Source organism: Sodiomyces alcalophilus (assembly GCF_042370955.1).
Source record: "Sodiomyces alcalophilus JCM 7366 unplaced genomic scaffold ACRALscaffold_2, whole genome shotgun sequence".
Lineage (NCBI taxonomy): Eukaryota > Fungi > Ascomycota > Sordariomycetes > Glomerellales > Plectosphaerellaceae > Sodiomyces > Sodiomyces alcalophilus.
In genome coordinates, this window is record NW_027263533.1 from 5287842 (window position 1) to 5313568 (window position 25727).

A 25727-nucleotide genomic window follows, 5' to 3' on the forward strand; every position below is an offset into this window, starting at 1 on the left:
TGGACTACATATGGAGGCCTAGGGGTTCAAGACTGATATAGTGAGGGCATTCAGGGGGTTCTGTGTTGTTGTAGGGGTACGCACGTATTAGGGACGAGTACCCATACCGGGTGGACCCTATAGGCTGCGGAAGGGAAGACTCAGGAACAACAGATGAGAAGCCTGCCCGGCTAGCTCAATCGGTAGAGCGTGAGACTCTTACTAAGAGATCACCATCTCAAGGTTGTGGGTTCGATCCCCACGTCGGGCTCAATTCCTGACGCGATTACCAATCCGCCATTGTTTTTTCTTTTTTGTCTTTTGCTTTCCCTTATTTTTTTTTTATTTTTTTTAATTTTTTTTTTCTTTTTTTTTTTCATTTTTTTTTCTTTTCATTTTTTTTTCTATTCATTTCTTTTTTCTTTTCATTTCTTTTTTCTTTTTCATTTTTTTTTTTTTTACCATTCCCCTTTTTGCTTCTCTCTCCTCCTCCATCCATCTATCTATTTTGATTTCTCTTTTCAGCTCCCACTCTTTTTGTGAGTCTGATCAAGTCGGTTTGTCTTTCGTCTACCGTGTTTTCGTGTCTTGGGATGCCCTCGTCGTCCGCCAGTCACTCCCTCCATCACCAGCACTGCTGTCCTCGGCGACGACATTCTAGGTCCAGTCAGTGTTCAGCTGCTTCATACAGACCCTGGTGCAGAGGAGATGGTATAAAAGTGGCATTAGAACCACTTCTCAGTCATAACTCATGATATCTACTCTATTCTAATCTTGTTCTCCCTTTCGCCAAGCCTCCGTCTGTTTATCTTGCCGTCTATACCCAGTTGATCCAGTCCGTAACAGACATATGAAGGCTGAAAGTGAATCTAATACGCCACGAAGCCAGCGATTCTCCAGCTCAAAGGCCCAGTATATGAGGGGGTATCATGGTAACAATACGCCAATGCGACACAAAACCATCACACAAACCCCATAACCATCCGACTCCATTCCATCTACGACTCACCCAGACTCGGAAAAGTGGGCTGCCCTCCTCTTCATGAACCGCGATCCCTCCCAACTCCGTCGTCCCCACGCCAGTCCTCTCTTATTAGGCGTCCGCGGCGACGCGCCCTCCCCGCTGCCGTTGTCGCGGCTCGAGAGAACCTGCGCCTGCTTCCCTACCACCTCAGCACCCGGCCACAGCTCAGCCGACAACACGCCGCCTGAAGGCTGGAGCAACCCGTGGCCATCCTTCAGGGACCCCGCCGAGCGGGTCGCCGGATCGAAAAGCCCGACATCCACGCGTGGGCCGAAAAGCGACTCGTCATCATCCACCCAGTTCTCGGTCTCGGGTACGGCAAACGGCGTACCGGGGTGAGGATAGCCGTCCACGCTGTCAGGTTCATCGGGAACCGACCGCGGCGGCGGCTGCGTTCGGCCCAGAAACGGCGCTGACAGGCATCCCGCTCCCACCACCCCCGACGTCACGATCTTCAGTGGCGTCACCCCCAAGCCTCGTCTTGGGCCAAGTCCTCCTCTGACAGGTGTCATCTTTGCCGAGGCCAAATCAGCTGCCGATGGGAACGACGACGACCATGACACGGCGCAGACCCCCGACTCAGTGCTCAGGGGACATGTCCCCCGCACGGGACGCGACGATTCCCCCGGGAACGAAGGAGGCGGCGGGTGCTCCGGGTCAGCGAACGACGAGGACCCCAGCGTAAACGCGGCGTGCAGGAGGCGCGGCACGTCTCCCAGGTGTCGTGTCTCGAGGAGCTTCTTCAGGTCCCCGCTCGACCGCGGCTGCCAGCGCAGGTGCGTCCGGACCGTCTTGTTCCAGCTCGCCGCCTTCCAATCCTCCTTGAGGGCGCTCTGGCGGAGGAGGTTCTGCATCTGCGTGTAGTACGTCCATTCCGACTGCGGCGGCGCGGACGACGGCTTGCTGCGCCCGTCGAAGTGGCCGGCCAGGTGGTCGAAGTACCGGTCGGCCACGGCGGGGCTGTCCGATGCGTCGCGTGCCTCGAGGACCGTCTTGCAGCCTAGGAAGCCGCAGGCGAAGACGAGCTGCGGGCAGAGCGGCACGCGGGCGGCGTCGGCTGAGGGGAGCGCGGAGTCGGGGGACGGGTGGCCGTGTTCGGTGCGGATGTGCTGGACGTAGGCGCGTTCCACGTCGAAGACGGTGCGGCAGTCTGGTTGGCGACAGACCCAGAGGGAGTCGGTGGGGTGGAAGTTTTGGAGGTGTTTCTTGAAGTCGCTCTTGCGTCGGAAGCCCACGGTGATGTCGTAGACGGCGCAGAGGGGGCATTCGATTGGTTTTCGTGGAGTAGTAGTAGTAGAGGTAGTGGAAGCGGTGGAGGTAGTAGGTGGAGGTTGGCTATAGCGAGACGAGGAGGATGGGCCAGGGGAAGGCGGAAAGGCGATTCGGGGGCTACTTGTCTGTGCAGTTGGGACAAGATCCTGCTTGCGGCTCAGCTCCAGGTATGGGCTGAGTAGAAAGGAAGCGGTCGGGGCCGTCTGGGGTTCGGCCCAGTCGGCGGCTGCGACGGTACCGGATGGCGAGGCTGTTCCGGATAGGGGAGGAGTACAGAGATAGCCCGGGACAGCGCCGGTACCGACATCAGCACCAGTGGCGGCGATATCATGCCAGGGGGCTCCCGAATGCGTGCTGCCGTGGAACGAGGTGGCATCTGAGGCGCAGAGAGAGGCTTCGGATCGATTCCATGCTACCGAGGTGAGGGAAGGGTGGCTTGATGCCGAAGACGCGGAGACGGCGGAGTATCGGGCTGTAATATCAGAGAGACGTTAATGAATGATGGGGCCATGGCTGGATCGGCGGTAAGTTGACGACTTGGCCTACCTGACTCTTCAAGGCCTTGTAAGGTTTGAATTAAGGTGCCCGCGCCATATTTGATGGCGAGGTTTCGGAGTACCTGAGCGTCGTGGGCGGCCACAGGTGGTACGTGAGTGTCGCTGTCGGGGCATTGTTGACAGAACATCGTTGCCATCGTCCAAGCCCAGGACGAGGGGATTCGGAAGGGATGCCAAGAGTAAGTAAGAGTGATGACTGTGACCAAGGGGCTGATGCGAAGGGACTCGGAAGAGCCGAGTAATGGTGGACGGAACTCGATGCTAGACGCGTTGATATGTATGTTCTCGACACGGGGGAGATGTGAAGTAGGAAAGAAAATATTGTGAATGACTTCAACCGCATCGGGCACCAAAATGCTAAAGGGAAAAAGAGAAACGAAAAATAGAAAAAACCAACAGTATCTAGTAGTAGCACTGGGGCCAAGTGGATCAAAGCAAAGCTTTGGTGGTCAGCGGCAGCATCCTAGAGGATCAGTCAGTAGCTTCAGGCATGAAAGGAGGGACTACGGTGAGGGAAGGACTACGGTGTTTATGATGGGGCCCGGGGCCCAGGGAGGACCGAGAGCCAACGGATCAGCGTGTCGGAGACGGCATCCAATGCCATTCAAGGAGGGCTGCTTGTTTGATTTTCTGTGCGACCATGGCATGGCATGGCGTCAACAACAGCACCATCCATCCGTGGCCCGTGGGTCCTTCTAGAAAATCCGAGTGTCACTCGAGAAAAACGACCGCCCGTCGGCAGAGAGCGACGAGGTCGACAAGGCTGCCACGTGGGAGTGGCAACTAGCAAGCGAGAATACGAATCAAAGACGACGTGGAAATAAAGAGAGAGGACTGGGAGTGGCTGATATTGCACATAACTCGCCCGTATTATTGATTCGAGAGACTCGGCGTGACGTCCGGTGGCTCAATGATCCCTGTCATCCGTTGGATTTCCTTCCGAGGTGGGTCCGTTTCGCGGACGTGCCGGCGTCGGAATCACGGTAAAATCGCTGTCTTTGCAGTCGAGTCGACAAAGGAAGGATTCGAGCCGCGGGTAGTTGTAGGGAACTTCTGTAGAGTGGCTCCAGGCAGAGACAGGTAGGCCGTGTCATGCAGTCCTCGATGATAGGCTTCAAGGCACCAAAGGGCCTCGACGCGACGACGTGAGGCGACGAGGAAAGTGTTGGGAGTAAACAGGCCTCTTCCGTACTACCTACCCTCTGTCCCCCTGTTCTGTCTGCACATCGCGTGATGCCCAATACCCTCAGTTCTGAGCCCTGAGGTTTGCGGCTGCAATCTCCACATTTTAGCTCGACAACAAAGACTGGCCAAACAGATGGCAGGGATTGTCCATGGAGGGAGAAGCTAGAGTCTTTGTTCAGGGAAAATGAGAAATGAGAAGAAGAGAAAGAAAAGAAAAAGGGAAAACAAATCCCGTCACTCACCAAGGCCTCCGAGAATGACGCTAGAATGGCGCTAGAAGGACACTAGAAATGCGTTAGAAGCTTCCCCCCGAGTCTAAGCGGCGACTAGCGTCTCTGAGTCATGCACGGACCATCTCTGGGATCGGCGCCTCCGTCCCGTTCGTACCTTGGTACGCAGCACAGAATACCTAGAGTAAGGTAAAAAGGTAACGAGCGCCTCAGAGCGGCCCTGCCCTGTTGATATCTCTCCCGGCACTGATCATCTTTCCTGCATTCTCCCGTCGCCACAGAAACGTGTTGACCATCTGGGTACGATGGATGAAAGGCCCGGTTGCTCATGTCGCATGCGCGCATATGTACACCCACTGTATATCCCATCAAGAAACATGGTCTTTGAATCTTCATCCAGCAATCAAATTCGTTCATACTTCTCAGTATCCCATTTCTCTGCCGTCCCCTCTGCTTGACGGGCCACCGTCATTGGTATCCAAGTCGATACCATCCCGAAATATGTGCTTCTATTCTTCTTCGTCTGTTCCAGCTTATTAATGTATGTGCCCTCCGCCCGTCTCTCCCATGAGCCGTATGGAGAAATCGTTTCAACTGCGTCTCTTTCGTCAATGCGTGAGTCTCTCGTGTCGGTGAAATCAGTGGGTATGGGCTTCTTACACCCACGGCTCGAGACAAAACGCCGATCGCAAATCCCATGGGTATCAAAAAGAAGTAGAGTAGTAAAAAAGAGCGTTATTACATGGCCCAACAAGTTGTCTTGGGAGGTACAAGACGCGGAAGAAGAAGGGGGAAAATGAAAAAGAAAGGGGAAAAATGAAAAAGAAGGGGGGGGAAATGAAAAAGAAAGGGGGAAAATGAAAAAGAAGGGGGGAAAATGAGAACAAGAAAACAAGAAGAAAAAGATCGTAAAGAATCGTAACACTTAATCGTATGGGCCTGGGTGCCGGCCCATCGCCGGCACTTCTGCTGCCGTGGGTGCCTATAACGAGCCGTGGGAATTCCCACACGCCGGCGACGGATTGGCAGACGGGTCCTTCATCTCAACATCGGCCGGCTCTCTCCCATTCACGTGCCGCAGGCCGCCAATGTCATCCGCCATAACGGTACCGGCCGGATGGTATGGATTGGGCCTGGAATGCACGTAATTGTGAAAGTACAGGGATGCCAGTTTCTCTTGCGGCACGCCGGCCAAGTTGCCAAAAGAGTGCCCAGGCCCGTTACCAGTCGGCGGCCGATAGGGATGATGAGATGGTACAAGTTGATCTTGCTGGTGGTAGTAGTGGTGTCGCGCCAACGGATCCAGCGGCGATCTCGCCTGGCGCTGCTGCAGCCGACGCATGGCGCGATGTTCGCGGGGGTACGGCTTGCGCTGATAGGCCATGTACTGCGCCAGCCTCGAGTTCAAGCCGCAGGGTCTGTGGAAAAAGAAGGAACTCGGCATAACCTCCGCCGCCATCACCGCCGCCAGCTGGCTGTGCGTCGCTGTCGTCCTGTGGCCCGGCATGTCGTATTGGCAGGTATCGGCGATGGGAGTGACAATATCTTGCCGGAACTCAAGAGGTGCGTTCGGTTCCGAGCCGAGAGCCATGGCGTACTGGACCAGCAGATTGACGTCCCCGATGTGTCGGCACTCCAGTCTCTTCCTCAGGACGACCGACGTCTGCGGGTCCCACCGGAGGAGGCTGGGGTGAAGGTTGCTGCTGGCGGCCCCGCGATTTCCGGCCGCCGCCTGGTTCCACGCCCCGACGACCTGGCTTTGGCAGAGCAGGTTGCGCATCCGCGTCGAGTACGACCACTCTCCGGCTTCGGAGCCCTCGTCGAAGTGCTTCACCACGTGGGAAACATATTCCTTGAACATCAGGGCAGCGTCATCATCGCCCTGGGCTTCATACACCATGGTGCACTTCTCAAAGCCGCAGGCGAAGACAACCTGCGGGCAGAGGTCGACCTTGGATTCGTCGGGCGAGATGCGTGATCCGCCGTGGGTTTCTCTGAGGTGGGTCTTGTAGGCGGCCTGCCAGTCGAAGACCATCCCGCAGCCGCGGTGCTTGCAGTGCCATTGGGCGTTGGTGTTGTGAAAGTCCTCAATGTGGCGCTTCAGGTCATTCTTGCGCGTGCACGTCTTCCTGATGCCCTCCTCCCCGCAGAAGCCACACATGAAAGTGGTTTTCTGTCTTGTGGCGCCACGATGCGTATTCGTATCAGGCGCCGAATTCGCCTCGGCCGCAATGTGCGAGGACGAGGAGGATGCGTCATCCCATTGGCAATCGGTCTGCTGTTGGGCGGATATCGTGGAATCGCCCGGAGTACGGGTCTGAGTGTCAGTCGCAGTCGCGGTGGAGGCACGGCAGACGGCATCGCGGGAGACATTGAAGATGATGTTGCCGGTACTGGACGGCGCGTCGGATGAAGAGATACGCACACTTTGACTGTCCCAGATGCTGGACGCATCGTCCGAGACAATGGAAGATTGAGCCGCGCTCGAAATGGTAGGTGCTGCGTCAGATTCTACTTTGATTCGCATCAGTTTCGGCATGAGGCAGGGCTGACACGCCCGGGGCGACGGAATGATACGGCGAGTTGCGAGAGAAACGAGAGAACGACAGAACTAGAGTATAAGATTGAGTGAGAAGGAGGGGAGGAAGAACACACACAAAAAAAAAAGAAAAAAAAAAGGAAAACTCACGTAGTCCCATCTCATCGTGCACCATCCTCGTTACTCCATCGGGGCCATGACGACTCAACAATTGCCGAATCAACTGTCGATCGAACACTTCCCCATGGCCTGATGGGGAGACTTGCTGTGAGGTCTCTTCAGGAGAACCATCGACCCCGGACCAAGAGGTTGTTGCGGACATGATATCCGATCATCCGGGATCCGACAACGCCGCTTCGTCCGAGTGAATAATTGTGCTTGGCGCGGGCGTCGACGGGTGTGCCGCCGCGTGGGCCTTCAGTGGACAAAACGGCCCAGCCTGTTCGTCCAGATTGAAGAGATTGCAAGACGGCCGGGAGGGATGGGGGTTTTCGACGGCGGCAAAGCCAGCAACCACCTCCGTTTTCACGGATAGGATCTAAGCTGTTCGGTGACAAACGTTAGGCGGGATGGGAGATGGGGCCGAGTCGACAAAAGCTGAATACTATCGAGTAAATCTAAAATGCCCTGTGTTCTAACAAATGTGATGACAATGACTTCATACGAAATGCGTAAGAAGTTCTGGGCAATGCCATCCGTTTTCTTAAATATGGATATATGGTGGCCCATGATAAGGCGGCCAAGGCGAAAGGTTGCCCACCACGGGTATCAGAGCTTCCCCCCGGATGGCTGACGTATAAGTAGGCGGCGTCGTTCCTGGATTGTGCGGACAGTCGAATCGATCTGGTGGCGACCAACCACGGTACTCTGCAGCCTGCAGTCCGAAGACATGGCAATAAATGAGTAACTGAATGTCGAGATCATCTTCTGAATAGTCCTTTCCTGGCATGTGTTGCACAGAGACAATGGGAGATAGGAGCCCTCTGACTTTTACGTGATCGAAGACGGTGATACCATCGACAATGCTGATAACAAACTTCCTTGGACGGTGTCGAAACGAAGCGATGATCTTTACGCAGGGAAAAGAGAAACTGATTGCATGCCTTATCAGCCGCTGTTGGATGTCGAAGAGAAGACGCCATGAGTCAGCAGTGGCAGTAATACGAGACAGGGGGGACCTACCCCTTTTCTTTTTTTTTTCATTTTTTTTTTTCATCTCACCTTGGACTCGACGTTGATGGACCAGAACATCGCGCCAGTACCGGATAAGAGTCCCTTTTGCAAGAATTTTCCATTATTAATATCTTGATTCTTGTCGAAACCATTACTCGACCGGACATTTGCAAAAGACGACGTTGAGACGCGTCGGATTTCCTGGTCACCCCCAATGTGCCAATGTGGGTAGATCAAAGATAACGGGCCTCGTTCCAACGAATCACCGGGGCTCCCATATCAAGATCATCGGTATCGTATCTCAACTGCCCGGGACAAATTGATTGGCCCTTTCCTTTTCATGTTTTTTCCGAGACAACCGCGTCTGAGATGTGACGCGAGAGACTGCCTCAAAAAGAGAAAAGGAGCTTGGCTCATCAGCTTTGCCTCGATCAAAGGTACCTTGGGGAGATCGACAGTCTGTCCGAGAGCACCAGTAACAGCCCACGCATACGTATGCCACGATAGGGCACCGTCCGAGCTGTTGATAACAGTTACCTGAAGAGGCAGGTAAACGGAAAACGTCGCCGCTTGATGACGTACCGTGGGCGCTCTCCGGTCCATATGAATAGAATCCCTTCCGCCCCGTTCACACCGCGAGAGACCCCTCTTGGACGACGAACAAGGCACTTCCGCTTCCCGGCCTGCTCTCCACCATGGCCTCCGCCCTCTGCTCGGCCGTCAATTCCTTCTTGGAATAGTACTCTTTTTCCCACGCCGCCTTGACGGCTTCGACCTTATCCTCGGGCACCAAGTGCACGCTGCACCCTCCCCAGCCGGCCCCGGTGATCCGGCTCCCATAGGCACCGGCCTCGAGAGCGATGCGGCATATCTCGTCCACCTCGGGATGGCTATTCTCGTACACGTCGCGGCATGACGCGTGCGTCTCGTTTAGGATGGCTCCGAGCCTGGCGTTCAGACCCGTCGTGTCGGCATTGCCTTCCGGTTTCGCCGTCGCAGTCGCCGGGTTCGCGGTCCCTTCGATGAGGGCCAGGAATTCAAGCGTGCGCAGGGCCTCGGCATAGACGTGCAGCGCGCGTTGGCGCAGCTTGAATCGTTCGGCCCGGATCGGGATCTTGGTCGTGAATTGGGCCCCGAGTTCTGCCACTGTGAGGCCCAGGACCTGTGCCACTTCCTCGTGCGTGTAGCCTTCTTCCTGGGTCAAGGTCTCCTTGGTGACCCTGATGAGCTCCCGAAGCTGCTCTTCCTGCGTGCGAAATTCCTTGCCGCCCTGGGCCTGCTGGTGATAGAAGTATGACTCGTGGAAACCGTGCAGGCTAATGCCTAGCGGGCTGTTGTCGACTGGGAGCTTGGTGCCCGGCGGATTGAGGACGGCGTGGAGGTAGGAAGCGGCGAGGGTACACTCGACTACGCGGAGGTTATAGTGGATGGGACCGGTGACGTATTTATTAGAGGTGACGAATGATTGGGCGATGAGGAAGACGAGGGGCGGCTTGGTGGTGGGGAAGAAGACGGGACGAGCGGTCAGACGGGGAGAGAAGGAGACGAAGAGGGCGGCGCCGCGTTCAGAAAAGACCGAAGCCGACTGGTCCATGCTGGGATGTGTTAGTTGTGAGTCGACAGCATTGAACGGACTTGGATCTATAGAAACAAGCGGGGAAAGGATAGATGCGTGGGACATACCCTCCCGAGTTGACACCAACAGCACGCTCACTGACGATAGCTAGTTCGGTGAGCTCCGTCTTGTTGACCGAATCGTGGCCGTTGGCCTTCATGACAGCGAGGGCGGAAGAGGTGACAAAGGCGGCGCTGGAGCTGAGACCGGCACCGATGGGCACGGCACCGTCGACGACAATCTTCATGCTCTTCGGGCGAAAGTCAACCCCTTGATTGTTCTTGTTCTTCTGCTTCGTGCGCAGGAGCTCGAGGGCGCCGCGGAGGCCGCTCTTGAAGTAGTTGGACCATTCGTGCTGCGTGGCGTCAATGTCGACAGTACCGTCAACAGGAACGTCAAACTCCCGGGTCGGGTATTTGTCGGTCTGGATATTGGAAATGTGGACCTTGAATGTTGAATCAGACGCCGGCCCGTCGTAGGCCGACACGGCGAGGATGGTGTCGGCGGTGATGGCCATGGGGAGGACGGAGTGGAGGGAGTAATCGATGTGTTCGCCAATGATGTTCACACGGCCGGGAGACCGGGAGACAAAGTCGGCCGGGTGGCCATGGAGGCTCTCAAAGGCGGATAGGAGGGCGCTCCATCTCTTGGACTGGGACGAGAGAGAGTCTTCGGGGTAGATGTCCCGGAGGGAGCGGGCGACAGGCACAGGCCCGGTCATGGCGCAGTGAAGCGACTGTCGAATTTGTCCTCGCGACTGCGGTCGACGTCACTCAAAATAAAGGAACGAAGGGAAATGGCCAACTAGTAGAGAAAGGAAATAAGCAAGAAAATAGAGAAAAGAAGAGACGTGAAGAGGTCCAGATGAGAGAGGATAATGAAGCGACGCCGTATCGATGGGTTTGGACCTGTGCGAAGAAAACACCTGGACGGTGGACCCCGCGGTGACGATGGAGGGGCAGAAAGACGAAACTCGAGACAATACGGTTTGTCATTTACCCCGCACACCGGTAAGAGCTGGTAATCGACCGGCCGAGTTGGGGAAGGCCCATTCAGTCCTTGGTCGGTCTTTCCACTCATTGTGTGCGCCCCAACTCGGAAGGCTTATGAATCATGCCGAAGAAATGCAGAATGCTATACGGAGTACAAGCTCGACACATGCACATAATACAGGTAGAATAACAGAGAAAAATGGCGTCGTCTAGGCCCTTGTCTTACCTGAGAGAACCACCGCCACCTCACTGGGCAACCGAGCTGCAGTCAGAGATGAAGACATGTGTATTCATAACCTATGGTTCGAGTTGACCATGATTGGTCTTTTATATCCCATACCCACGGGACAGTATTTTGAGAAGCCTGGTAGGGTCCAGGGCAAAGGAGAGAAAGTCGCCGAGCAAGGTGCCGCAAGGCATAAGTGTGACTGGAACGAGTGTCATGCCTCATCTCATAAAATCGTCGTATACTCTTCATAACTATCCATAACCATCCGTCAACTCTCATACGCTCAAGTCCCTCTTATGAGTCTCGTCTGTCAATATGACCATTCTGGGCGGGTAGGAAGCATTTATTTTTTGACCTGTGAATGTGATTGTCAGTTGAAAGCCCTGGACTGTAGATGGCAGCTTGGAATGAACTACATACGGGGCAGTTGGGGCAAGTGCAGGTGCTGCCGCAGTTGCAAGTGCCAGTGCTAGAGCATCCGCAGTCGCCGCCCATGTTGACAAGTTTGGCTGGAGGGGCTTATTCTGAGTTGGTTTGGGTATATGGCAAAATTGGCCTTTGGGATGCGATGGATTAATAGGAGTTTCGCAAATAATCGGTTGAGAGAAAAGCGTCTTCGGATTCACAAGACAAACGGACTCCCCTCTTATTATATAGGCTCTCGACTGTGTGCTGGGAGGCGACGGGCTCGGCTCAGAGTGACGTAGTCGAGTCGAAACAGATGCGCACCTCTACAAAGTAGGTATGGTACCTTGTATATAGACGCCTTGGCTGCCTCATCCCGACAGGCGCCTTTCTTTTTTCTTTTTCGATTTGTTTTCGTCATTTCAAAAAAGCTGGGGTAACTCGTTGCATGAGACCAGATCATGAGACGCTAAAATTTCCCCGCATTGTGTCCGCCACGCCATTGGGACGTTGAGAAAAGGTGGGGTCAGAAGACTGAGAGAGGTATATAAGTGCAAAAATAACAAACGTTAATCGCTGGAGTCGGGTCGGCCTATTGAATTAGTTTCTTGCCTTTTACCAGAAACTACCATGGGTTGCCCGCCTAACTCCATATACAATCTTTGGAACCTAAACGCTCTGCGTTCGAATCAGAGTTTTGCATTTTTGCACCTTTTTTTCCCTTTTCCCTTTTCTCTTTTCTTTCCTTTTTTTGCTTTCTTTTCTTCATCCCTTCTTTTCCACCTCTTATCCTACCCTCCGTGACTTTGTTTCATTCTGGACGACTATGAAGATTGTCGCCATTTTGACAGCTTTACACCTCTGAAGCTCAACTTGTCCGTACCAGATGCTGTAGCAACGAAACAGGAGTCCAAGATTGATTCATTTTGCGTGCTGTCCTCTATCCGCCCCCGTACGGTCCAGTTGCCCTACTGCGCGTTTCGATCGCTCGTCAACAACAACCCCGACCCGTCGCACAGCAGTCATGACTATGGACGCAATAGGAGCTGTTTCCTGGTCGTCATCCTCGACGGACAAAGACCTGCCTACGGGACTCTGACTTCGGACCACAAGACTGAAACCCTATAGGCACTAGACCATCGATGCACGTCGTTCCGACTGCAATTTAGGCCCCTGAACTGTTAGCATGGTCTCTCTGAAGGATATTCAAGCATAGTTACCACCATACGCATCGCATCGTATTACCCAGAAACAGGTTGCTTATCGCCGCTCACTCAAATAGCCCAGGCCCACAAGCGCAAGGCAAGCTGGTTTTCAAATGCAACAGTCCGACACCCAACGCCGGGGTCACTCATACCAACACGTTGTCGGCTGATACCCCGACTCCTTCGCCTTTCGCATCAACTCGTCCCTCGCCCGCCGCGTGGCGACCACATCGTCATTAGAGAGCATCAGCACGCTGACACCCAGCCAAGACTGCATCACCGGCCGAGGCACCGCCCCCGCCATGGCAGCCGGCACATTGTCGTACGCGAACCCGAGCAGCTCGGCCGTGAACCGGCCAATGTCGAACTGGTTGAACGTGTGATCCGTAATACCCTGCGTGCGCGCCAAATGCCGCCTGGCGCGCCCATACGCCATTGCGGCCCAGACGTACGTCCGCCTGGCGTGCGGCGCCGACGCCGCCGCCAGCCAGTCCAGATACCGCTCCATGTACGGCGCGACGTGCTCCGGCACGTGGATGACGCGGACCAGGCCCACCAGCTGAGCCAGCCGCCGCACGTCCTGCACTTGGACGCTGTCGTACTCGTATTCGACGGGCTGCCGGCTCAGTTGCCGCAGTCGGTACATCTTGCCGACGCCCGGGCCCCGGTGCCAGTACAGGTCCCAGTGGAACTCTTCTCCGTATTCGCCGTAGGCGGTGCCGAGCTCGTAGTTGGCGTAGTGCACGCCCTTGGGCAGGCTTGGGGCGTAGGTGTGGGTGGCGCGGCCTTGGAAAATGGGGAGAGGGATGGATATGGCGATGTACAGGGATCCCGGGAGGAGGTCTTGTTCCATCTGCCGCGGGTGCGTGTCGGGGTCGAAGATGGTGGTGGGTTTGTATGGTGTCGCGTCGGGCAGCGGTGGAGAGTCGCGAGACATTGTGAGGTGGGCATGATACGGTAGCGGTTATATCGATACTCTTGTTGATGGCGGAACTAAATATGTTGAGTGAGAGAGTGAGATATTGTGTCGATGGTAGGGAATGAAAGAGATCAAGGCCTGGTATGATGAGGGCTGGGGCGCAATATCTGGCCTAAAGGCCTCAAGCGGGATGCTCAACGCGTGGAAATGGCAATGCTGTACTACTGATAGGGTTCTATTCGGGGTTTGGAAGGAAGGTAAGTTCTTTCAACGACCACCTTCCCCCCGGGAAGGCAGGCACTTGCTTCTATTCCTCGGAGTTCTGTCGCCTGTGGGATAGGCATGTGCTTGTCTTCGCCGAGTTCACCACCATCAGCTGACTTCCCAGTGAGAATCGTCTATCCTCTGATAAGGTAGGTGCGCTGAACAGGTTGGCTTCGGGCGTGAAGGCTGGCCGGATAGAAGACTGGGTCCATGGTTACATGTCCCGTGACACTGGACGGTTTGACGGCGCGATGCGAGGAGGTTATTGGTGTAACTCATGTGTTCCCGTATCGGGTGCTCTACATATCATATCGCTGTATAAGGAGCCCACCACAGGGGTTTTAGATTGCTCTGCCCATATTAAGTACGACTCGGAGCATCGCTTGATCGAAGCCGTACTTCGTAAGCCGTCGTCGTCGGAATACGACCGGCAACCACACGAGAATAGTATGTCTGGGCCATGCTCAGTAATACATGTGTGTCGAACTCGCACCCAAAAGGAACGGCGCTTGTTGGAATATCTTCCTATCTCATCCGCGTCACATCTTCCAATGCCTTATATCAGGATGTGTGGTCGTAGTCGCATCGCCGTTGACGATGATTTGAGATGGAGCATTGGAATTGATTTGTCAGCAAAGTTGTAGAGTCCGCCACAGTGCCACATCTTCAGCCACTTGGATGATGCGACAACGACCAGTACCTTGGGAGCTCGAAGCTTTACGAATACGTCTTTCGGATAGCAAAAGCCGACCAGGCGACGGCCGTTGAACACCTACATCGTTACGAATACCCGTCTCAGGTACCGTCAGACTTGATAAAATTCTTTGATCTACATCGTTCCTGGAGTCGAGGAAGGCGACATCCTCGAGATATCTACACAGGCGCTTAATCTCGTATCCTTTGTCCCTCTGGCATGGGCTACCCACTCTAGGCCCCTCGACTCTTGGGATTCCATCCTCCCTCAACGCCACCGACACCCGGCGCATTGGAACGGCTTCTCGACCAAACAACACGCGATCCTCCGATTTCCCCCACCACCTCGCCCACCTCTTCCGTTCTCAGCATGTCTTCTACCGACACCGATACTACGCCCAGGCCATCCGTGCCAGGGCGCTGCTTCATCTGCCTTATGGACCAGGAAGGCTCGGACGACTGGGTCAACCCATGCCCCTGCACCCTCGAAGGCCACCAGGACTGTATGATGAGCTGGATGGCCGAGTTGGAACGCCAGGGAAAGCCGTTTGCGTGTCCCATCTGCAAATCGGAAATCATCGTCGACGAGCCCTTCGACCCGGCCCTCGCCATCGGCAACAGGATATACAAGGCGTTTAGCAGCGTGTCGCCCTTGGTTCTCTGCAGCGGCGCCTTGTCGGGCCTCTACGTCAGTTTGACCGCATACGGAAGTGCCGCCCTACTGGTCTTCTCGGGACCCGAAGGATACTCCCGGTTCCTGCTGACGGGCGATGCGGACCTTCCCGTCTTGAGCCTGCGTTATATGACCCTGCCTCTCATCGCGCCGGCGTTGGTCATAGGCCAGACGCTCCCCGCGTTGGGGAATTTCTTCTTCTTGCCGCCGACGTCCATTGTGAGTTTCTTTCTTCTTTATTAGGCCTTTTCTCCTTCATTTTCCTTTATTTTCTACAAGGGTCCTTCCCCCTGCGACAAACCACTAACAGAACTCTGCAGTATGGCATGTTTAGCATGGCCCACGACGAAAATTTCATATCTTGGCCACCGTCGCCGGGCCTTGTCTTCGCCACTTTCCCGTGGATTCGTGCCATCTACCGCAATATCTGGCGCGAGTTCATTCGACCGTACGAGATGAGGCTTGATAGGAGGATAGCGGGCGTACCCGAACCAGAACCGCAGGCGGATCAAGGCCAGGGGCAAGGTCAAGAGCGGGCAAGAGACGACCAAGCGAATGATAATGATGGCGACGGGGCCGGTGGCATCGTCGGCTTCCTCGATGCTGCGATCAACCTCCTCGATATTCCCGAGGTGGACCTGAACGTGGAAATACAGGAAGATGTGTTACAGCCGGGAGAGCAGGACCGTCCGATGGAGGTGGAGATGGAAATGGAAATGAGGCTGTTCGATGGGGGTGTTGCCAACGACGACGAAGAAGCTGCCGAAGAAATAATGGTCCTCGCGGGCCCCGGCCCCAGGGACGACGCCGCTGGAGACCAGGGCGAGAACCAAGCGAACCACGGGGACGACGCGGCTCCCGCTCCTGTGGTCCTTCCGGCGCCGGCAGAAGCAGGGGCGCAAGATCAGGCGGTGGCGGAAGCGCCCGCCGCTGCTGAACCGGCCGATGGCCAACGGCAGTGGAACGTCCACGCCAGTCTCCGCGACATAGGCAATTCTCTTGCCGCGTCGCTTCTCCTGCCGGCCATCTCTGCCGGGGCGGGCGAGCTGCTCCGCCTTGCCCTTCCCCGACGTATGACGACACCTTCCCTTCTCAGTTGCCGCCGGCCCGGTCTGCTGCAGGAGATGTGGGGACGGAGTCTGGTCGGTGGATGCATTTACCTGGTGCTCCGGGATGCGTTCAGGCTCTACACAAAGTATCGCAGGGCCGTCAACAAGCCACTGCGCAAGGTACGGAACGTGGAAAGGAGAAAGGGAGAGGCGGCTGCTTCTTCGTCATAGCGAGACTGAATGGATCTGAATGTCTATCTACCCTGGAATGCGGGTACGTGGAGGGCGAAGGAGAGTGTGGGGTACGCCATGGACGACACGACACAAGGAAGTTAAAGCATTTGGAGCGGGCGGACATCAGCCAAGGCCGGCGACTGGTCTTCTGTACAGTAGGAACTGTATTTTGGCAGCGAACATGATGATTCGGCGAAGAATGGGCATCTTTAGACCCCCATGCTGATTCCAAGAGGGTCTAAGATTAGTGATCACGCAAATGTGAATCTTATATTGCTATACATCGGACTATTGCATGTCGAGACTTTAGATAAGGACTTGATGAAGCATGATCAAATCGGGGCTTGCCCGCCCCCTCCTGTACTTCGTATACTTTGTCATTGCTCGTGTAGAACCTTCCAGTTCCAGGCCACCACCGACAGACAACACCGAAGAGTCCAGAGCACAAAGAGCACAAATAAACCAGACTTTATACTCGTGTACATTCTGACGTTCAGACATTCCCAAGGAGCAACCTTTGAAGCAATTTGTAGCCTCACCGCTTATTCGACAACCTCCGTAACGGCCTGCTAACAATGGTAAGGATTCTCCCGCTCCGAGGTTGCGAGATATCCGTGCAAAGCGGGTTCTGCCACAAACTCGTGGTGTCCTAGATCTGGCCTCCTCTCCTATTTCTCCTGATTACAATGGACTGGGCATTGACGGAAAGTTTCAACGTACAGGCCACCACTTCCAAGCAACGCCTCGCGCTGGCGATCTGCGACTTCCTCGCAAAGTCCGCCAGCGATGGCACTCTCCCCGCGGACGACAAGGACTCCATCGACGTGGCGATCCAGTGTATTGCCGACTCATTCAAAGTCGATCCGAACGACAAGAAGGCGATAGAAGACGCAGTGGGCAACCAGAACCTGGCACAGATCTACGGGGTGTACGAGAAGCTCAAGAAGGGGACGGCTTCCAGCAGCAGCAGCGTCGGCAGCAACTCGACAACGTCGGCGTCGGAACCGACGGAGGAGCAGAAGAAGGAGGCGGACGCGCTCAAGAGCCGCGGCAACGCGGCCATGGCGAACAAGGACTACGCGGCGGCGGTGGACCTGTACACGCAGGCGCTGGCCATCACGCCCAACAACGCCGTGTTCCTGTCGAACCGGGCAGCGGCGCACTCGGCGGCGCGGAACCACGAGCTCGCGCGGGCCGACGCCGAGACGGCGACGACGCTCGACCCCGCGTACACCAAGGCCTGGTCGCGGCTCGGCCTGGCGCGGTTCGCGCTGGGCGATGCCAAGGGCGCCGCCGAGGCGTACCAGAAGGGCATCGACGCCGAGGGCAACGGCGGCAGCGACGCCATGCGCAAGGGTCTCGAGACGGCGAAGCGGCGGGCGGAGGAGCTGGAGGCTGAGGGGGCGGCGGCGGCGCGTAGCGGGGGTGGTGCCGGCGCCGGTGCGGGTGCGGGTATGCCGGACCTGAGCTCCCTGGCGAGCATGCTGGGTGGTGGTGGTGGTGGAGGGGCCGGCGGCATGCCCGACTTTAGCCAGATTATGAACAACCCCATGTTCGCGAGCATGGCGCAGAACCTCATGAGCAACCCCGAGCTCATGGGCAACTTGATGAACAACCCGCGGCTCCGCGATATGGCGGAGCAGTTTGGCAGCGGAGGCGGTGTGCCGGATATTGGGAGTCTGATGCAGGACCCCAACATTGCAGAGATGTAAGTTCTTTCCCGCCAACCTGCCAACACTCCTCCATTATCCCGCCAACATATATCCCATCTTCTTCCGACCCCTATTTGGAATGGTTGAGGTCTCGCCGTCGTTGAAGGAGCGGTACTGCATTACTGGCATGATCGTAACGCTAACATCTGCGAACAGGGCACGGTCGATGATGGGCGGTGGCGGTGGAAGTGGCCCGAACAGCGGAGCTGGTCAGGGAGGCCAGGGTGGACAGTAAAGTATCCTGGCCTACAATGGTCATGAGTCTACGGGGTCATGATGTACACGCGATGTTAGAGAAATTGCAATCAACGTGTCCCAGGACTGTTACGTTCCAGCGTTAGGTAGACATGGGCTCGGCAGCAAAATGAATTAAAAATATGCATGGCATTTGCAAGTTGGGTCCTTGGGCCCTTTGCCTCCCAGGCGCTGTAGATGACATGGTTGATGTGTGCAGACTAGTAGTTTTGCTCTTCAATACGGATGCCCAGCAGAGTCAACCTCGGTAAGGACGAGACAGCATTGTTATATACTGTGGCTACTCAGTACGCCCCTGGGGAACTCGGCACGTCACGCGTAAGGGGGATGTCGCTCAGGAAGTGGAAAAGAGCCACATGACTACATAAGTATGCTGAAAAGTGGGAGGGCGTCGCTCATCACTACGGGCAAGACGCATCGTCGAACTTCTGGGACAGCGTCCAGAGGGTAGTCCCAAGACGGTATACAGGCCGCAGCAAGCTGTCAAGACGAGCACGGGTACGGCGAGAGTCAGTAACCTAGCAACTCCCCAGTGTTTCCCTAACTCAGGCCCAAAACCGATGCCACAAAATGAACCATGTCGTCGAGCTCCTCCGACTCCTTGCGCCAATGCCCCTCCTGATCCGCACCGGAATATTCTCGCCATTCAATTCTCAGCCCCCAAGGCGTCTAAGTCTGGTTGGGTTGTCTCCCTGGCACAGAGCAGAGTCCACAGCCCGACTGCGCCTCCCTAGCTCTGCCACCTAACACAATCCCTGTCGGCCGCAAATCCCAGGGTCTTAATCCCCTCGTCAAGTACATCCGCCAGGATTCCATCCCGCCCAGTAGAGCTATCAGTTGGCTCGCTCCTTGACCGTTGGCTTGGATAAATTCGATGGAACGGACGGCTAGGCCTGGGCAATATATCTGCAGGACAGCAACAAAGGCGATCCATCAAAACGAGGAACTTGACCACTCAGAATGTCATGAGAAGTCTATCGAGGTAGGCATCAGCTCGGACGACCAAGAAACTGCCAAGCTTGAATGATATAAGCCCTGGAGGTCCTGCAGAACGCCAACATGTTCACTTGGAAGGAGGGCTTGGAGGAATCATCCCACTGAGTTGTGGATTGACCAGAATCTAATAACGGAGGGGGCGGAACCGTCGCACAGGCCACCATCGAGACATGAGTCTCGGACTGCGGAATAACTAGTCTCCGAGAAGTAGCTAGGTACAGTGACTAAGCATAAGTACTACGAATAAGTTCCTGCAACGACGGTCTGCGGCTAATTTTAGAACACGCCCATGTACCGTTGTACGTCGTCAAAACGCAGTATAGCCACGAATTTTCCCAATGGTCGTCCAGCCACTCTGTATTCTACTGCGTACAGTTGCGTCACGGACCCTTGGCGTAGGCCTGGAAACCAGTCGCGTGGCGCAGTCGAGCCCACCGAGAGCCGAAGGAAAGTGGATGACGGATGGCCAAGAGGCCTGCCCTTGTCTTCAAACCGGTTTTTCATTTTCGTGTAGCAACATGCGCAGTTGCACATAAGGCCCGTTGAGCATTCCTCACGGCTTCTATGAAGATGAAAAGTCAAAACGCACCCCATGTGCTGCTCTGTTCTGCGTCGTCTCTTTGGACGGACTGTTTACCTATCGACCAGGCCTCACACTGCCGTCTTCCCCCATTGCCTCGGGCCAACAACGAGAGTGAATCGCGAATAACACCGTGACAGGCCTCGTCATTCGTGGACGATTCTTTACCTTGTAGCACCTCTTAACGCAGCCTCACCTTCTTTTGTCCCTCCTTCTGCCGAAAGTGGACGCGACAGATGTGGGAGTCTTCCTATCCCACGGACATCACCTATTCCAACCTCACATATAACGACGATATGATCAAGGGCAAAAGCCGTCACACTTGCAGTCCTTTGCGTCCACGCCGGAAGGGTGCTAGCTCCTGGCGTCTCTTACCTCCATCCCGTCTGGCCTCGCGGTTACTTGCTCTCGTCGGTTTCGTCGCCCTCTTCCATGTCGTGGACTTGCATATGCGCTTCAGGCACGCTCTCCGCGCCAAGTATCTGCCGACTCGCTTCGCCCACCTCTCTGCCCAAGACGACGCGCTCCTTTCCCGACCAGGATGGTATCATGGAAACGGTCCGTCACAGCAGCCTGAGAACATCGACAGAGTCATGCTATTGGCGAACCGGCAGGATTGGCGGAGGTTAGGCGGCGGGCGTGAAGGCGAAGTCTTCGTATACAACGGCTCCGTCATCAAGATATACAACGACGGAACCTCGCCCTTCCGAAACTGTTTCCCCGGGGATGCCACAACTTCATTACCATGGCCTACGGAGATCCCGGCCACTTTGTTGCTCGGTGGGTTCCATGGGTATCAGGGTGCCGACGAGGACAGTACTTCCATGCTCCGTTTGGGCTTCATGCCGGTGCGCGACTACTTTCTCGCTTCTGTACCTGGCAGAGACGGGGAACCAACGTCACCAAAATGGCACCTCGTCACACCCTTCCTTTCGTCTGGCACGCTCGAGACGCTGGCCTCAACAATCCGCCGGCAGGGCGAGGTCATGTCTGAGTCGAACTCTTTCCCCCCGCGGTCCTACCGCCAGGTGGACGAGATGTACCGCCCCGCGTTCGAGGGGCTCCTAACGGCGCTGGAGCGCATGCATGAACAGCGGCAGCTGTGCCACGACGACATCAAGCCTGAAAACATCTTTGTCGCTTCGGACCCGACGCAGCAGGAGGGGCGGCCTCCGCGATGGATCCTCGCTGATCTGGGTAACGCTCGCCATCCGGACCACGCCTACCACCGCACCTCGGCTCTCTGGACAGCCGACACGAGCCAGCTGAGGAACTGTCGCGCCAACGACGCCGTGAGGCTTGTCAAGTCGTATGCCGCTTTCGTGCGCGCCGCTTGTGCCGATCGCGCCGACTTTGACGCCGATTTTGCCGAAGGTGTTGGTCCCCTGAGCAGGATGTACTGGGCCGTCATGGCGAAGATGCTGGATCGAGAAAACAGGGTTGACAGAGACAGCGGTGGCGTTTCTGCTGCGCAGGCTGCGGCCTCGCTATCACGGTTTTACTCTCCTTCTTCCGACGCGGGGGACGGGAGATGGCCGCAACAAGAAAGGGCAAAGGGCGGGCAATGGTTCCCCGGCTCGGTGCTACGAACGCTAGCTGGCTTTGAGGAGGGTGCTCTAAGGTTGGAGGTGTCTCGGGCCTTGAGGGTCGGAGCCAGCGAGAGGATGGGGACAGTCTTTGGCCTTTCACCTCTCCTTGGCGTCCCGGTCTCTGGGTGTCGCGTCGCCCAGGGGGAACAATAAACGAAAAGGAGGAGAGGTTGTTTTTGCGACGGGATGCGATGACGAGCTTATGACGAAATGCCAAGATGACGATACCCTTTTTCCAGTGGACCAGCTCGTCTTGGTGAAGTAGGCCAGCCTTGGCTCCAAGGTCCACATATGAGAGTAGATCTAATACAGAATATGACTATCCAGCCGCCAGTCTCATTGGAATTCATCCACATACACGTTGTTTGCTATAACCAAGGCAGCGCTTGGAAAAGGAAAGAAAGAGAAGAGGGACACAAGGAAAGAAAGAAGGAAGGGTGAGGTGAGGGTCAGGGAAAGATAAAGAGGAGACTGTTCATAGTCGCCACAGAAGTCGTTTCTATTTCTTGTATGGATAAGGAGAGAAGAAATATGAAGGTCATTAGATGTCAATGTTCGCCTGCTCGGGCACGATACTCTTAAGGCGGCCCTCCTGAAGGGCAAGCCGGACATTATCCAACACCCACTCGGCCATCTTCTTCTCCGTCTCTACAGTATAAGTGCCCCGGTGCGGCAGGAGGATCGCCCTGGGGTTGGAGAGAAGACCGGGATGAATATCCGGTTCGTTCTCAAAAACATCCAATCCAACACTGTCGACTATGCCGTTCTCTAGAGCCCGGACCAGGGCAGCCTCGTCGATGACGGCGCCCCTCGCGGTGTTGACGATGACCACCCCCCTCTTCATCATGGCGAATTGCGCGTCCGAGAGAATATGACGGGTATGTTTCTGCAAACACGCTATAAGCTACCCCTAGACATACATGATACTCGACGGACAGGGTCCCGGGACGACTTACGTTGAGAGGGAGGTTCAGACTGAGGACATCACTCGTCCGGTAGAGTTCCTCCAGATCGACATACGTCGCGTTGCAGTCCTCCTCCAACTCGAGAGGCAGACGAGTCCGGTTATAGTACTGGATCCTCATACCGAACGCCAGAGCCTTCTTGGCCATGTTGCGACCGATGCCCCCCATGCCCAGGATGCCCAGCGTCTTGCCCTGGGGATCGCGACCCATGGCCGGCGGCGGGTCCCCTTCCCACTCGCCCTTGCGCAGGGACGTCATGGCGACGTTGAAGTTCCTCAGCGCGCCCAGCATGAGGAAGATGGCCGTGTCGGCCGTGGCATCGTCTACCGCGGTGGGCACGTTGGATACGCTGATGCCCTGCTTCGTACAGGCCTGCACGTCGATGGAGTCGTATCCCGCTCCGTGGTGGCAGATGAACTTGACGCTGGGTGGTAGGGAGGCAACCAGTTCTTCGTCGAACGGGCCGGTGATTTCGGCCGATTCGACGGTCCGGAAGATGACCGAGACTTGGCCCAGGGCTCCGGATTGGCATTCTTCGATGAAATCGGATCGCGTAGTCGACTTTGGATGGAGGATTTGGGCGATCTGGCTCACCTTGGCCAGCGATTCTGGTGCCCTGGCGTGACGTCCGTCAGCGGCTGGGCGAGGGGAACCGTGACGAAGGACATAAGTGTTCGACTTACTGCTCAAAGTAGCCGAGTTGTAGAACCTTGGGCTGGCCCATCTTGGCGGTCTGGGAGGTTCGGACGCCGGGGACAGTGAGATGAGTTGTTGTGAGTCGAGGTGTTGTGAGATGAGGTGCAGTGAGAGTTGACAACATGCATGTATGTGTGAAAGTCAATTCCCCGAGTGGTCCGTCGGATAAATGAGAAGTGCACCCCGTGCCGATATCGGGCCGCCGATAAAGGCGGGGACCGGACGCGGAGTCTCCGGACTCCCGACAGCCGACGGCGGTTCGACAAGAGTATATTATAGGCCATTCGTAGATATTAGTTGGTTCTCGCACAATTACAAGGACTAATTCACGAAACTCAATATCAGAGACGGAATTTAAAGGATAGATCATGATACAAATCAAAAGACCGAACCGGAACTCCCGAACGGCTGAAAGATAAATGTATGAGTGTAATATAATAACCACTAAACAGAAACCGTGGTCCAATATCCATTCTCACATCATACCGTGGAGGCAATCCTTAAAAATTCTTCCCCAGCCTCTTCCACCATGGCTGCTGCTTGGTATCTATCCCTCCACGCGCAGCCTCCCTATCCTCATCAACGTCACGCCTTCGGCCAGACAGCAAATCCACTTCATGGGGCCGCCAAAACTTGGTCTTATTCCACCACTTGTAGCCAAGATAAATGACAACAAACAGAGGAAGCAGGATATAAGCGTCGACGAAGCCCGCCGCATCGAAAGGGGCCAGGTTCGTCCAACCCTGAACGAAAACAAGGAGAATATTAGCAGCAAGACCAAAGTAGGCGTTCCAGGGGTAAAACATGGACTTGAAGGGCAAATCAGCCTCGCTCATGCCCTGGACGGCCCAAGCCTTGCGGAAGCGAATGTGGATGAAGGCAATGGAACCCCACACAAGGAACGTCGAGACACCACTCAAGTTGACAATGTAGCCGTACGCCTTGCCGGCGCCCGTGCTGATGTTCATCATGGACAGCGCGCCACACATGTTGGTGAAGAGGATGGCCGGGATGGGCACACCACGCTTATCCGTCCATCCGAGGATCTTGGGCGCCTTCCCGTCCTGGCCCATGAACAGCAGGGTCCGGGACCCGATGTAGATGGAGGCATTGCAGGCGCTGATGCAGGTGACGCAGATAAAAGCGTTGATAAGGTGGACGCCCCCTTCCCAGCCTGCGTTCTGGATCGCAATGGTCATGGGGCTCTGCAGGGCTTTCGCGTGGGCCGTGACAAGCTCGGGGGCGTTGGCGGGGCAGGTGAGGCCGAAGAAGAAGGCCGAGCCCAGGTAGATGAAGAGGATGCGCCAGAAGACCTGCCGGATAGCCAGGGGGACGGCCACGCGCGGGTTCTTGGTCTCGGTGGCGGCTACGGCGACAGACTCGACGCCGGCGTAGAAGGTGGAGCAGAAGACGAAGACGGTGGCTACGCCGCGGAAGCCGTTTCCGTTGAACGCGCCGGGGTCGTGCCAGTAGCGGAAGCCGAGGGGGGTCTCCTGGCCCTTGATGCCGCCAGCTGCGTAGCTGTTTTGTTGTTAGCTAGAGTCAGCTTGTCCAGGGATGGGAAGAGAAAAGGGGCAGCCAGCTATGTGTTGAAGAAACGTACACGATGGAGAAGATAAAAAAGGCAACGAGGCCAACCAGTTTCATGAGGGCGAGCCAGAACTCGGCTTCCCCAAAGGAGGCGACACCGAGGAGCTGAAAGGCAGTGAAAGCGAACTGTCGGAAGAGAGTCAGTTGGTGATTATGTTTGACACAATATAATGTGATCATGGCAGCCCAAGGGGGACCGGGATGAAGATGGTCGACGCACCCAGAAGATAAGGAAATACCCCCATAGCGGTATGGCATCGCTCCAAAACACAAAAATGCTGCAGAGAGCGTTGTATTCATTCGCCAGCACGGCAAACCAGATGATGAAGTAATTCCAACCGATGGCGACACCAAACGCCTTATCGACAAACCGGTCGCCGAGGGCCGTGAAAGCGCCACCGGAAGGGTACAGCGTGGTCAGCTCGCCGAGGCTCTGCATGATGCTAAAGGCGATGATACCAATCACGCCGAAGCCGATGAGGAGTGACGCCGGCCCGCCGTTGGCCAGGGCGCCGCCGGAGCCGATGAGGAGACCTGGGCCGATGATGCCTGCGAGTGCCATCATGCTGAGGTGGCGGGTCTTGAGGCCTCGCTTGACGCCCGATTCTGGGTCCATGAGGCCAAAGTCGTCGGAGGAGGAGTCGTTCTTGTCCGGGCCGGGGGGGTCGGAGGGGTCCGTGCTTGACCTGGGGTCGGAGGGGCCGAACCCGGTCGTACTCATGGCGACGGCCGGCACGGCCTCGATGTCTTCCGATACGGCATACCCAACAGGGCTTTTGCTTCCGGAATGGCTGAACCCCATTTTTCCTTTGTGTTGCTGAGTGTGTCTTTTTTCCTTCTTTTTTCCTTCTTTTCCTCCCTTCTTATTCTTTCCTCCTTCTCGTTCGAGACACCCACAGACAGCTTCGGGACCGATGAGAACGATAGGCGAGAAGTAGAAGCGGGGAAAGGAGAAAAGGGGAGTTACTTCGTGCATCGGACACGGGATCATACATGTATAAGTAAGACATCACAGGTGGATATAGAGGGAATTTTCCGACAAGTTGAAAGATTTTAACTGGAGTCGGAGGCGAGGTCTTCGCGCCCCGTCTGCCCGTTCACCCTCGA

At 55.9% G+C, this 25727-nt stretch overlaps 11 protein-coding genes and 1 non-coding gene across 12 annotated transcripts; 5 read left to right on the forward strand and 7 right to left on the reverse strand.

Moving 5' to 3' along the window:
- The first annotated feature begins 164 nt into the window (after positions 1-164).
- On the forward strand, positions 165-250 carry ACRALDRAFT_t79. Its single transcript has one exon. It is a non-coding gene; the product is annotated as a tRNA-Lys (tRNA).
- A 546-nt stretch (positions 251-796) lies between these two features.
- ACRALDRAFT_1069119 (uncharacterized protein) lies at positions 797-2960 on the reverse strand (the record flags this gene model as incomplete). The annotated part of the gene is made up of 3 exons (XM_071017635.1): positions 797-848; positions 989-2747; positions 2822-2960. The coding sequence occupies 3 exons, from the start codon at positions 2958-2960 to the stop codon at positions 797-799; spliced, it is 1950 nt and encodes a 649-aa protein (XP_070877983.1).
- A 2235-nt stretch (positions 2961-5195) lies between these two features.
- Positions 5196-6786, reverse strand: ACRALDRAFT_1080569 (uncharacterized protein; the record flags this gene model as incomplete). The annotated part of the gene is made up of 1 exon (XM_071019042.1): positions 5196-6786. One exon carries the CDS (start codon positions 6784-6786, stop codon positions 5230-5232), a length of 1557 nt encoding a protein of 518 aa, XP_070877984.1. The 3' UTR covers positions 5196-5229.
- Positions 6787-8059: 1273 nt separating this feature from the next.
- On the reverse strand, positions 8060-10656 carry ACRALDRAFT_1080570 (uncharacterized protein). Its single transcript, XM_071019043.1, has 2 exons — positions 9643-10656; positions 8060-9554 (listed from the first exon to the last, which is right to left on the reverse strand). The coding sequence occupies exons 1-2, from the start codon at positions 10293-10295 to the stop codon at positions 8588-8590; spliced, it is 1620 nt and encodes a 539-aa protein (XP_070877985.1). The 5' UTR covers positions 10296-10656; the 3' UTR covers positions 8060-8587.
- A 12-nt stretch (positions 10657-10668) lies between these two features.
- ACRALDRAFT_2033624 (uncharacterized protein) lies at positions 10669-11483 on the forward strand. Its single transcript, XM_071020735.1, has 2 exons — positions 10669-11150; positions 11216-11483. Exon 1 carries the CDS (start codon positions 10849-10851, stop codon positions 11044-11046), a length of 198 nt encoding a protein of 65 aa, XP_070877986.1. The 5' UTR covers positions 10669-10848; the 3' UTR covers positions 11047-11150; positions 11216-11483.
- Positions 11484-12004: 521 nt separating this feature from the next.
- Positions 12005-13876, reverse strand: ACRALDRAFT_1080571 (uncharacterized protein). Its single transcript, XM_071019044.1, has one exon. The coding sequence runs from the start codon at positions 13340-13342 to the stop codon at positions 12548-12550; it is 795 nt and encodes a 264-aa protein (XP_070877987.1). The 5' UTR covers positions 13343-13876; the 3' UTR covers positions 12005-12547.
- Positions 13877-14389: 513 nt separating this feature from the next.
- On the forward strand, positions 14390-16524 carry ACRALDRAFT_1075317 (uncharacterized protein). Its single transcript, XM_071018365.1, has 2 exons — positions 14390-15173; positions 15275-16524. Exons 1-2 carry the CDS (start codon positions 14652-14654, stop codon positions 16232-16234), a joined length of 1482 nt encoding a protein of 493 aa, XP_070877988.1. The 5' UTR covers positions 14390-14651; the 3' UTR covers positions 16235-16524.
- A 101-nt stretch (positions 16525-16625) lies between these two features.
- Positions 16626-18368, forward strand: ACRALDRAFT_1062056 (uncharacterized protein). Its single transcript, XM_071016528.1, has 3 exons — positions 16626-16815; positions 16960-17945; positions 18106-18368. Exons 1-3 carry the CDS (start codon positions 16813-16815, stop codon positions 18182-18184), a joined length of 1068 nt encoding a protein of 355 aa, XP_070877989.1. The 5' UTR covers positions 16626-16812; the 3' UTR covers positions 18185-18368.
- Positions 18369-18488: 120 nt separating this feature from the next.
- Positions 18489-19372, reverse strand: ACRALDRAFT_2017830 (uncharacterized protein; the record flags this gene model as incomplete). Its single annotated transcript, XM_071019910.1, has 7 exons — positions 18489-18537; positions 18569-18684; positions 18772-18873; positions 18904-19110; positions 19145-19158; positions 19208-19301; positions 19355-19372. The coding sequence occupies 7 exons, from the start codon at positions 19370-19372 to the stop codon at positions 18489-18491; spliced, it is 600 nt and encodes a 199-aa protein (XP_070877990.1).
- Positions 19373-19721: 349 nt separating this feature from the next.
- On the forward strand, positions 19722-21717 carry ACRALDRAFT_1062057 (uncharacterized protein). Its single transcript, XM_071016529.1, has one exon. It carries the CDS (start codon positions 20017-20019, stop codon positions 21520-21522), a length of 1506 nt encoding a protein of 501 aa, XP_070877991.1. The 5' UTR covers positions 19722-20016; the 3' UTR covers positions 21523-21717.
- A 124-nt stretch (positions 21718-21841) lies between these two features.
- On the reverse strand, positions 21842-23058 carry ACRALDRAFT_2058187 (uncharacterized protein; the record flags this gene model as incomplete). The annotated part of the gene is made up of 3 exons (XM_071021832.1): positions 21842-22255; positions 22326-22950; positions 23018-23058. 3 exons carry the CDS (start codon positions 23056-23058, stop codon positions 21911-21913), a joined length of 1011 nt encoding a protein of 336 aa, XP_070877992.1. The 3' UTR covers positions 21842-21910.
- A 472-nt stretch (positions 23059-23530) lies between these two features.
- On the reverse strand, positions 23531-25341 carry ACRALDRAFT_2098344 (uncharacterized protein; the record flags this gene model as incomplete). Its single annotated transcript, XM_071022879.1, has 3 exons — positions 23531-24551; positions 24634-24746; positions 24841-25341. 3 exons carry the CDS (start codon positions 25339-25341, stop codon positions 23531-23533), a joined length of 1635 nt encoding a protein of 544 aa, XP_070877993.1.
- Positions 25342-25727: the final 386 nt, after the last annotated feature.